The sequence below is a fragment of the Trachurus japonicus genome, chromosome 2 (assembly GCF_045865225.1).
Source record: "Trachurus japonicus isolate A0001 chromosome 2, Traja_1.0".
Lineage (NCBI taxonomy): Eukaryota > Metazoa > Chordata > Actinopteri > Carangiformes > Carangidae > Trachurus > Trachurus japonicus.
Window position 1 is genome coordinate 970,726 of NC_140908.1, and position 10,962 is coordinate 981,687.

General features: G+C 45.0%; 1 protein-coding gene across 1 annotated transcript; it reads left to right on the plus strand.

Moving 5' to 3' along the window:
• Positions 1 to 1,616: 1,616 nt before the first annotated feature.
• Positions 1,617 to 10,554, plus strand: LOC146990456 (inhibin beta B chain). Its single transcript, XM_085793980.1, has 2 exons — positions 1,617 to 2,123; positions 9,289 to 10,554. Exons 1-2 carry the CDS (start codon positions 1,691 to 1,693, stop codon positions 10,074 to 10,076), a joined length of 1,221 nt encoding a protein of 406 aa, XP_085650106.1. The 5' UTR covers positions 1,617 to 1,690; the 3' UTR covers positions 10,077 to 10,554.
• Positions 10,555 to 10,962: the final 408 nt, after the last annotated feature.

Below are 10,962 nucleotides of genomic sequence, written 5' to 3' on the forward strand. Positions count from 1 at the left end.
ACTATTCAACATTTTACACATTAAAACATTAAAACATTATATTATAATCTGGTTTATTTGATCCTGGCTGTTATGAAGCTTCAGATTCAACTTTAATCTATTTTATGTTTTTTATAGGCTATTAAAGTCTCAATAAGTTAAAGTTGAATGAAAGCAGATGAGATATTTTGTCATCTGGGACTAATGCATAAACAATAATAACCATTAAATATAATAATAAAAATATACATACATACCTTTTATGGTCACACCTTCTGATTCATCGGTTCAACAGCAGAAGAGTTGGACAGTTTCCTGCAGAGTTGAGGAGAAAACACAGTTTTATAACCTGTGAACAGTGTTTTATCTCATGCAGTTATAATAATACATAATAATAATAATACATTTACAAATCTTCAAAGACACTTTACACTTTTAAAAATCACAAAATATATAGAGCCGAGTCAGAATAACAAAATTCAAAAACAGTATAAAACACACGAACTTACATTAAAGGCTAATTAAAAAAAGTTATAGCCTATATAATGTATAGTACATATAGTATAGTAGGCTATATAACATACAGTATAATATTCAATTCAATTCAATTCAATTCAATTCAATTTTATTTATAAAGCACATTTCATGCACAGGGCAAACTCAATGCTCTTTACAATAGTTAAACAATTATAATACAATGCAATAATAGTGCAAACAATTAAAAAAGTGCAAATTTAAAACAAGACAAAACAGAGCAAAGTCAAAACAGTATCACATACACTTCTATATGAATGCTCAGGGGACACACTGGTATACACATGCACGTACACACACACACACACACACACAATTTAATCAAATGCAGTTGTGAAGAGGAAAGTTTTTAACTTGTTTGTTGCCTGTTTTACTACTGTAATAGACATCCTGTGTGTTCTCTGTGATTGAGGCTTTTATTGTGAAACAGGAAGTGGATCTGGGTTTAAAGCTCCTTCAGGAAGAATTCACTTATTTCTCCTCTGGGGATTTTTATTATTATCATTATTATTATTATAATTATAATAATTATTATTAGCCCCGCCCTCTCCTTCCCTGTCTGTGTCCTGATTGGCCGCGCCCACCTGACCCCCCACCTCCTCCTCCTCCTCCTCCTCCTCCTCTATATAAAAGCAGCGGTGTGTGTTGGCCGCTGAGTCCCAGACGCCAGGATGGAAACGCTCCTCGGTGCGCTCTGCGGCTCTGCTCTTCCTCCTCCTCCTCCTCTTCCTCCTCCCTCTCCTCCTCCCTCCTCCTCCTCTCCTCCTCCTCCTCAACTCCTTCTTCTTAATTGCGCAGCGGCACTCCGGCAGCAGCACAGTGGGAGCGTGGAGCGCACAGAGTGAGGATGATGGTGATGATGATGCTGCTGCTGACCGAGGATCTGTGGGAGAAGTTGACCGGAGTTCAGGCACCATGAGCGGGTGAAGCTGCGAGACTGAAGCCGCTGAAAGAACCAGAACCAGAACCTAACCAGAGATCCGGATCAGACCTGGACCCAGAGATGTAAAGACGGATCCGGACCAGAGGCTTCCAGCAGCGGACAGGAGTTCCACTTCCACTTCCACTTCCACCTGCGTGTTTTTTTTTGTGTGTGTTTTTGTGTTTTTCCGTGAAGGATTTGAACTTTGGACTCAAGAGGGAAAAACTTTTTCTTCTCCTCCTCCTCGGACAGAAAATGAGTAGCTGTGTTTTCCGGCTGGCTCTTCTCCTCCTCCTGGCTTGCGTCCTCTCCATCCGCTGCACCTCCTCCTCCTCCTCCTCCTCCTCCTCCACCGCCGCTGCTGCCGAGGCTCCCCGGGAAAGCTGCGCCTCCTGCGGCCTGGCTCAGCCGGTGGAGCCGGTGGAGTCTGAGGGGGAATCGAACCCGGGGCTGAGCGGAGACTTCCTGGAGGCGGTGAAGAGACACATCCTGAGCCGCCTGCAGATGCGCGAGCGGCCCAACATCACGCACCCGCTGCCCAGGGCTGCCATGGTGACGGCGCTGCGGAAGCTGCACGCGGGGAAGCTGCGCGAGGACGGGCGCGTGGAGATCCCCAACCTGGACGGGCACGCGATGAGCAACGAGCTGCTCGAGGACAGCTCCGAGATCATCAGCTTCGCAGAGAAAGGTGAAAAAAAGCTCCAACTAAAGGCACATTCCACCCAGTTTACACTTTCAATGCGAAAATGAAGTTTCATCATTGAACCGATTCACTCTAAAAAATATTTATTTGAACTCTTTTTCAAGTTTCTTGGCTAAAGTTGGTCCGTTAACTTTAAAGACTTTAACTTATTTCAACAAAAGATCATTTTTTCACCTCATTTTATGTCGTTTTCTTTAAAACATTTTTTACACTTTAAATGTGAAAATGAAGTTTCATCACTGACGTTTGATAGAATTCACTCTAAAAATGACAACTTTAAATTGTTTAGCTAACAATATTTTTTCAGAAAATGTTTAGTTGTGTTGCAAATTACCCAAAAATATTTATTTTAACTCTTTTTCAAGTTTCTTGGTTAAAGTTGGACCATTAACTTTCAAGACTTTAAGTTAAATCAACAAAAGATCATTCTTTCACCTCATTTTATGTCATTTTCTTCAAAACTTGAGAATTTTAGTTCAGACTCAAAACGCCAGTCACCTTGAATTTTGGAGTTTTCAGAGTTTTTTATTTCTACGGTGAACAGGAAGTGACTTTGACTTGAGTTCACCTCAGTTTGTCAGCATCTGAACACTGGAGTGTGTGTGTTTAGGTGTGTGTGTGTGTGTGTGTGTCTTGATACACTGACTGAATGAGAAACAGCCCAGAGAACATGCTGATGTTGAACAGATGTTGATGCAAGGGGCCTGAAAACCCGCCAAAATAAAAGCACGGCGGGGCCATAGCAGCTACCTGCAGCTGGATCCGCTCACTAACATGTTCTCCGTCTCTCTGCTTCAGCTCGGCTTCAGTTTCTCTGATGCTTTGATTCAATTTGAGCTTTTGAAAAGTTTTTATATGAATAATTTAATTTTACTGGCTCTCGGCTGCACTGTAAAACATTTTCAGTTAATTTTTTGGTGGCTGTTTTGACGTAAATGAGGTTGAGGAATGAGGATAAAAGTGTCCGGTTCAGTTTCTCTGTCATGTTTCATCCTCATGGAAGAGACCAGACAAAGGTCAAAGGTCAAAGGTCGAGCTTTTTACAGATCTGGATTAAAAACTGTAAAAATAAAACTGTAAATGTCAGTTTCGGTGATTAGGTTTCTTCTACTCTGCTGCGTTCAAGCGCTCCAGAGAAAGTTTGGACATCTGGGACTCTCTGGCTTCTCCCCCAGTGTTGTGTTCACTGCCCCCCCCCCCCCCCGGGTATAAACACGAGCTCTGGGCGTCGGCGGAGGTTCGGCTCCCCGCTGAGAGCCTTTTCACTTCACCGTGTTCCTCTCTGTGGCCGCTGTGTCACAGACCTTCCACCTCGCTACCGCCGCCACCGCCGTGTTGCCAGTTGGCTGCGTCGGCGCTGAGCGGCTGCCAGCGGGGACATGGCGCCGCGTCAAGGCCCCAGAGGAGGGGGGTGGGGTTAACCCTCCTGAGTCAAGGACGAAGGGAAAGATGGAAGGAAAGAAGGAAGGAAAGATAGAAGGAGGTAGGGAACAGATCAGGTCAATTGGGTCAAAAAGTAAGGAAGAAGCAAGGACGGAGGGAAGGAAGGATGGAAGGAAGGAAGGGAGGGGAAAAGGAAAGAAAGATAGAGGGAGGGAACAGATTGGTTCAAGGAAGGAAGAAAGAAGGAAGGAAGAAGGGAAGGATTGTGGAAAGAAGGAAGGGAGAAAGGAAGGAAAGAAGGAAGGAAGAAAGGAAGGAAAGAAGGAAGGATGGAGGAAGGAAGGAAGGAAGGAAGGAAGGAAGGAAGGAAGGAAGGAAGGAAGGAGGAAGGGAACAGATTGGGTCAGTCTGAGGGTTAAAGGAGGCGATCTGGGCTGAAAATGCTCAACGCCGCCACCTGCTTCGCCCACGTGCTCCAAGTGACGGCAAAAACATAAAAACATCTGCTTTCCACATCGACCAGCGGCCTCCGAGCCGCGTGTGTGTGTGTTCATGGTGTCCAGTGTGTGTGTGTGTGTCTATGTGTGTGTGTGTGACATGACAGGCCTGTGTTGGATCCGTCTCCTCAGTCTAAGGTCAGAGCTTTTGTGTCGGCCGTCGTGCAGCCTGAATGCAGAGTGACGGGCTGAAACCCTGCAGCCTGCATGGCTCCCCATTACAATTCACTGTGTGTGTGGGTGTGTGTGTGCGATCTAACTGTATGAAAAAAAAAGAAAAAACACACAACTCGGTGTTGGTTTTGTGAGTTTCCTGCACGCGAGAACGTTTGCGACAGTTTGGAGTTCAAAGGCCGGATTTTCCTGAACGCAGCGTCTGAACTAAGAGAAGGAGCTTGTCATATGGTCTTCATCATGGGGGGGCGGGGGGGGTTTACACCTGTGATGGTTTAAAGTGGAGGATGAAGACGATGTGACGTGAGGCGTTTACAGTCTCTTCAACACGAAACGAAATCTGAACCTCGAGTTAAACTTGTTGAACCAGGTGGAAGTTTTAACTACACTAAAAAATGAAACCAACAGATATCACCATGAAACTTCCCAAGTTTATCACTCACATTAAGACGAATATTTTTTGTATTACAAGTTTTGTCAAATTGAATGTTTAAATATGTAAATGAGGCAATATCTAATTAAATATGCGCTAATTTGCATATATTTCCAGAACAGGAATCTGAACAATGGATAAAGCTACTTTGTTTTATTTTGTTGACATATTAGAGTCTTTAGTTTTTACAGAGGAGGATTGTGGATATCTCTTTTTATCACTCTGTAAATGAGAAAATACTGTCACCAGCCCTAAAACATCTAATGTCTCCATGTTTTTAGTAATAAAATGTTGTATAAATGAGGCTGTGAATGATATATCAACAACCCCCTCTGTAAAAACCTTCAGAATATAGAAAGGGGTCAAAGTGGAAGGTTTGGTGTCTGGAAGTGCTGCTGAAGTCTTGGACTTGGACTGTAAAAAACTGTAAAATTACAGAGATTGTTATTGTCAATCCTACTTTTAGGATTTGTTGCTATGATACAAAGGAAATGACATCATTGTTCAGGAGAGAGAGAGCTTTACAGTGAACTTAATGTGGATTTTCTACCATTTCTTTCCTCTGGTCTGAAAGAAGACGTGATAAAGAAGCAAAACGGCCCAAAATCTAAAAATTGAACAGTGTTTTTGCCTTCTACTGATGAACTCAGACACAGAGGAAGGAGCCTGAAAACACTCGTCATGTGTTTTTCTCTGCAGAGTTTCTGAAAAATCCCCCAAATAATGAAAAGTGACGTAAATCAAAGCAAGGCAATAGTGCAGGCTTCTATAAAAAGCAGAAGGAAGTAGAAGATGCCCGTCAGTCCGACCATAAAAACAGCCACAGGTTTCCAGTGAAGACTCCACAGTTCAAACTGCAGCTTCCTCTTTTTCCATCTGAGCAACTCACACGTTACACAACCAGCTTTATTTACCAGTCGCTAAACATCACTGCACATGTACGGATCAACAGCTGCATATCTATGGCAAGCGGATTTAACATTTAAAAGCTAAGTTTGACTCTCCGGAATTAACGTTGTAGATATCAACAACGTCTTTCTGACTCATCGTAACCACATTGTGAATAGTTGGAGTTTTCATTCAAGATATCTGTAATTCAGTTTTGCCTCTTGTCAAAAATAACATTTCACATCCACAGCTACGTTCTTCCTAGGACAAATGACGTCACTGTAACCATTCATGTGTATGGGGTTTGTCATTACAGATATCTATAATTCAGTTGCAGATATCCATTATGTGAATTACAGATATCTATAACTGAATTACGACTAATACTAATTCCAGTTTGAGATATCTACAACGTCATTTCACCTAGTCAAAACTTAATTACAGATATCTGAACAGGGACATGTAGATATCTTTAATTGAGGTGAATTAAAGATATCTTGAACTGGAATTATGACTAGTCAGAATCAAATTGTAGATATCTCAAACTGGAATTAGTACTAGTCTTAATTCAGTTACAGATATCTGTAATTCACATAGTGGATATCTGTAACTGAATTGTAGATATCTGTGATGACAAACCCCATACACATGAATGGTTAAAGTGACGTCATTTGTCCTAGGAAGAACGTAGTTGTGGATCTGAAATGTTCTTTTTGATTCGGCAAAACTGAATGACAGATATCTGCAACACACATCCAGTCTGGCTGTTAAATGTTAAAGTGGCCTTCCGTACATATTTGTCTCTCTGGCTTCGTCTCGTCTCCTCGTTAGCAGCAGCTGGTCGTCGTCCAGCAGGTGGATCTTCATCTTCATCTTCACCTGCAGCTGCAGCGACGCGGCTCTAATCCTGATCTGCTGAGTCATGACTCACAGATTACTGCGTCCCGTGATGATGATGATGATGAGGTCATCATCATACATGTGGTTTCTTTGATGAGTCTGTTTCCCCCGCTGAGCCGTGAAATCTGGACTCGGCTCGTTTCTCGCTAACTGTCGATCTCAATTCCTCGCGCTCGGCTCCTCGGCTCCTCGGCTCCTCGCCTCCTCGGCTCCTCGCCTCCTCGGCTCCTCGCCTCCTCGCCTCCTCGGCTCCTCGCCTCCTCGCCTCCTCGGCTCCTCGCCTCCTCGCCTCCTCGCCGGCTCGGCTCAGAGTTCAGGAGGTTCAGACCTGATGGACGACGGGGGCTCTAAGCTGTCAATCACATCCTCCATGTGGCGCCGGTGACGGTGCGTTTAAGACCAGACACTACAGACAAAAATACTGTTATTTCATGCACTGAGCAATTTTGCTTCTTTATCACGTCTTCTTCCAGAATAGAGGAAATAAACGGTAGAAAATCCACTTTAAGGTTTTTATTTTACTTCATTTCGTCTTTAAATTTCTCATAAACTCACCAGGAGTTAGTCTGAGCCATGTCATGTCAGGTGTCGTTGTAAAGCTCTCTCTCCCCTGAACAATGATGTCATTTCCTTTGTATCATAGCAACAAATCCTAAAAGTAGGATTGACAATAACAATCTGTGTAATTTTACAGTCCAAGTCTTTAAAGGCCGTTTCCTCAGAAAGAGTTTTTCAGACTCAGACTCTAAATCTCCACTTCAGCAGCACTTCCAGACACCAAACCTTCCACTTTGATCCCTTTCTATATTCTGAAGGTTTTTACAGAGGGGAATGTTGATATATCATTCACAGCCTCATTTATACAACATTTTATTACTAAAAACATGGAGACATTAGATGTTTTAGGGCTGGTGACAGTATTTTCTCATTTACAGAGTGATAAAAAGAGATCCACAATCCTCCTCTGTAAAAACTAAAGACTCTAATATGTCAACAAGATAAAACAAAGTAGCTTTATCCATTGTTCAGATTTCTGTTCTGGAAATATATGCAAATTAGCGCATATTTAATTAGATATTGCCTCATTTACATATTTAAACATTAAATTTAACAAAACTTGTAATACAAAAAATAACTGTCTTCATGTGAGTGATGAACTTGGGGAGTTTCATGGTGAAATCTGTTGGTTTCATTTTTTACCCTGTTCACCTGTAGTGTCTCAGCTTGAATCACAGCTGCTCAGCTCCGACTACGGAGGCCCTGAGGGGTCAAAGTCTCTGAGTGTTTCTTCTCAGGATATTTACATGTCTCTGCTCCAGATCCAAACTTTATCCGTCCTTAATGGGAGCGCTGGCCGGCCGGCGCTGAGACACAATAAGAGGAGATGAACGGCCAGCGCTGCTCTGCTCTGCTCTGGTGCTCTGTTTGTCTTCACTGCTGCTGGAAAACATTTCAAAATAAAAGCTTCCTCCTCTGACCGTTAAAGCAGCAGCAGCAGCAGCAGCTAATGTCATGTAAATGCTCTTTCTGCTTCCAGTTTGCTGCAGTTTGCGTCTCCGGCCTCATTGTGACGACAGTTGGGCTCCATAAGGTCTCATTTTCAGGCAGCATTCAACACAGAGCCTTTGAACCTTTGTGTACTGCTCTCTTAACCCCCCCACCGCCACCGCCGCCTCCCCTCCTTCTCATATCTGGGCCGACTCGGCGGCCAAGTGGCGCAGCGCCCGACGCTTTCCTGTCACAGTCCACAGGAGCTGTGCCACCCTGAGCTGAGCTGTGGTCTCACTTTCCCAAACTTCACCCCCCCTCCCTCCTGCAGCTGCTATTGTTTGCTCTTCAAAATGTTGCTCAGATAGAAACAAAGTGTTGAATCTTCGGAACAGTCCTTTAATTAAGCGATATCACCCTCGAGGAGCGCGACAGTGATGCGGACGTTAAAGGAGACACGTACTGCCCCCTTTCCACAAGTTAAAACAGTTCCCAGGTGTTTTAAAGGGATAGTTCAACATTTTGGCAAATTGTCCCATTGCCATAATCCCTATAGTCATAGCAGTAGGTTTGTTACCTTTAATTGTCGGTGCAAGCTGTTTTTAGAACGGCGGAGCAGAGCCGCGAGCTGCTCAGAGCTACGCTACGGAGGCTCATGGGATTTCTTGGTTTCCCTCATCAAACTCATCAAATACACAATCCAACAACTCCACAACGCTCTGGTGGACAAGTTGTGAGCTGCACATTCACCACGATATGAGATAATAACACAACGTTACCACACAGAGTTGTTTTAGAGGGAAATACAGAGACTGCTTGATGAAAAACTGTCCCTGAAGGCAACACGCATCAGTGGTTTTGCATGAATTTACCTCTAAAACAACTCTGTCTGGTAACGTTGTGTTATTATCTCATAGCGTGGTGAATGTGCAGGTCACAACTTGTCCACCAGAGCGTTGTGGAGTTGTTGGATTGTGTATTTGATGAGTTTGATGAGGGAAACCAAGAAATCCCATGAGCCTCCGTAGCGTAGCTCTGAGCAGCTCACGGCTCTGCTCCGCCGTTCTAAAAACAGCTTGCACCGACAATTAAAGGTAACGAACCTACTGCTATGACTATAGGGATTATGGCAATGGGCCAATTTGACAAAGTGTTGAACTATCCCTTTAATGTTTTATTTGTTTTTTAATGGGGCAGTTTACGGCATATTAACTAAAAAATGTAGATTTAATTGTTCTATAAATGTGACTTTGACAGGATCGTTGTCACAGACATTAATATTTTTAGTGATTTGAGCACATTCTAAATTTCTTGTGGACCAATCAGATTGCATGGTTGGATACTTGTTGTATGGTTTTTAACGTCTCTTTGTGTCTCTCCTCCTCAGACGACATCGTGACGTCCAAGTCCAGCCTGTTCTTCCTGATCTCCAGCGAGGGGAACCAGCAGCTGTACGTGACGCAGGCCGTGCTCTGGCTCTATTTCAGGCTGCTGCCGGCGGCGGCGCCGGGCGCGGCGCGGCCGCCGCGGCGTAAGGTGACGGTGAAGGTGTACTACCAGGAGCCGGGGCTGGGCAGCCAATGGAACCTGGTGGAGAAGCGCGTGGAGCTGAAGCGTAGCGGCTGGCACACCTTCCCGCTGACGGGCGCCGTGCGGCTGGTGTTCCAGAAGGGCGGCCGCCGCCAGAACCTGGACGTGCGCTGCGAGGGCTGCGAGGCCGACGGCGTGCTGCCCGTGCTGCTCAACGACCGCAGCGACGAGTCCCACCGGCCCTTCCTGGTGGTGCAGGCGCGGCCGGCCGACAACAAGCACCGCATCCGGAAGCGCGGGCTGGAGTGCGACGGCAGCAGCAACCTGTGCTGCCGCCAGCAGTTCTACATCGACTTCCGGCTCATCGGCTGGAACGACTGGATCATCGCGCCCTCGGGGTACTTTGGGAACTACTGCGAGGGGAACTGCCCCGCCTACATGGCCGGCGTTCCCGGCTCGGCCTCGTCCTTCCACACGGCGGTGGTGAACCAGTACCGCATGCGGGGGATGAGCCCCGGCTCCATGAACTCCTGCTGCATCCCCACCAAGCTCAGCACCATGTCCATGCTCTACTTCGACGACGAGTACAACATCGTCAAGAGAGACGTTCCCAACATGATCGTGGAGGAGTGCGGCTGCGCCTGAACGCAACACGCTCTCTACATCACAAGCAGAATGAATATAGAAACAGAATATTTATGGACGATGGGGAACAAACAGAAACACATGCACACATATCTACACACCCTCATGTATGCCTGCACAGAAACTTGTATATATATTTATGTTTGTTGATATATTTTTGTTATATTCTCTGCTGGAAGAGTCCGTTTGCTTCCAAATCTTTAAGAATCCACTTTGGAGAACAATCAGAGTCTGCAGACCTCGTCGGCCTTGTTGGACGTCACTGGGGACAAAGCACCGACGACGTCTTCACTCCAACGTACAGCACTTGTGGACAGAGTGGCTCTCGCTCTCTGTCCGAGGCAAACTGAGACAAAGTCTTCAGGTGGATTATTGTCTTTCCATGATCTTCATTGTTGAGGAAACACTGTAGCATGATTCTGCTGTCGTAGCTTTGGGTGGTGGAGCTCTGCAGAGGGACGCTCACACCAATGTCTCTCTATCTGATTGGTGTGGACCTTTACTGTCCTAAAAGTAGGAATTCATTTGGTTCTTTCCCTTAGGAGAATTCCAAGCATTTTCTAAGTAACGCTCTACAGCTCTAGGTCATCGAGTGCGACCAAAGGAAAAGACCTGAGATAAATATGTGCAGCCTCCTGCTAGCTGAGCTACACTGCAGTTAAACAGTGAAGTAATGGAGGCAGAACTTTAAAACCGCCACTTTGGCCTCTATATAAAGCTCAAAATATCACTACACATGCTTTGCAACATCCACCAGTTCTTTACCACACAACACTGAGTGTGCATAACTTATGTGAACATGTGTTTTCATCACGTAGCTCTGTTTCCTCTAGCTTCCTGGGTAGACCTTACTAGTCGACTGTTGAGTTCAGGACTGTTTCCATAT

Coding starts and splice junctions, on each gene's coding strand:
- LOC146990456 (XM_085793980.1), top strand. CDS start 1,691: ATGAGTAGCTGTGTTTTCCGGCTGGCTCTTCTCCTCCTCCTGGCTTGC. Junction 2,124..9,288: donor CATCAGCTTCGCAGAGAAAG/GTGAAAAAAAGC, acceptor TCTCCTCCTCAG/ACGACATCGTGACGTCCAAG.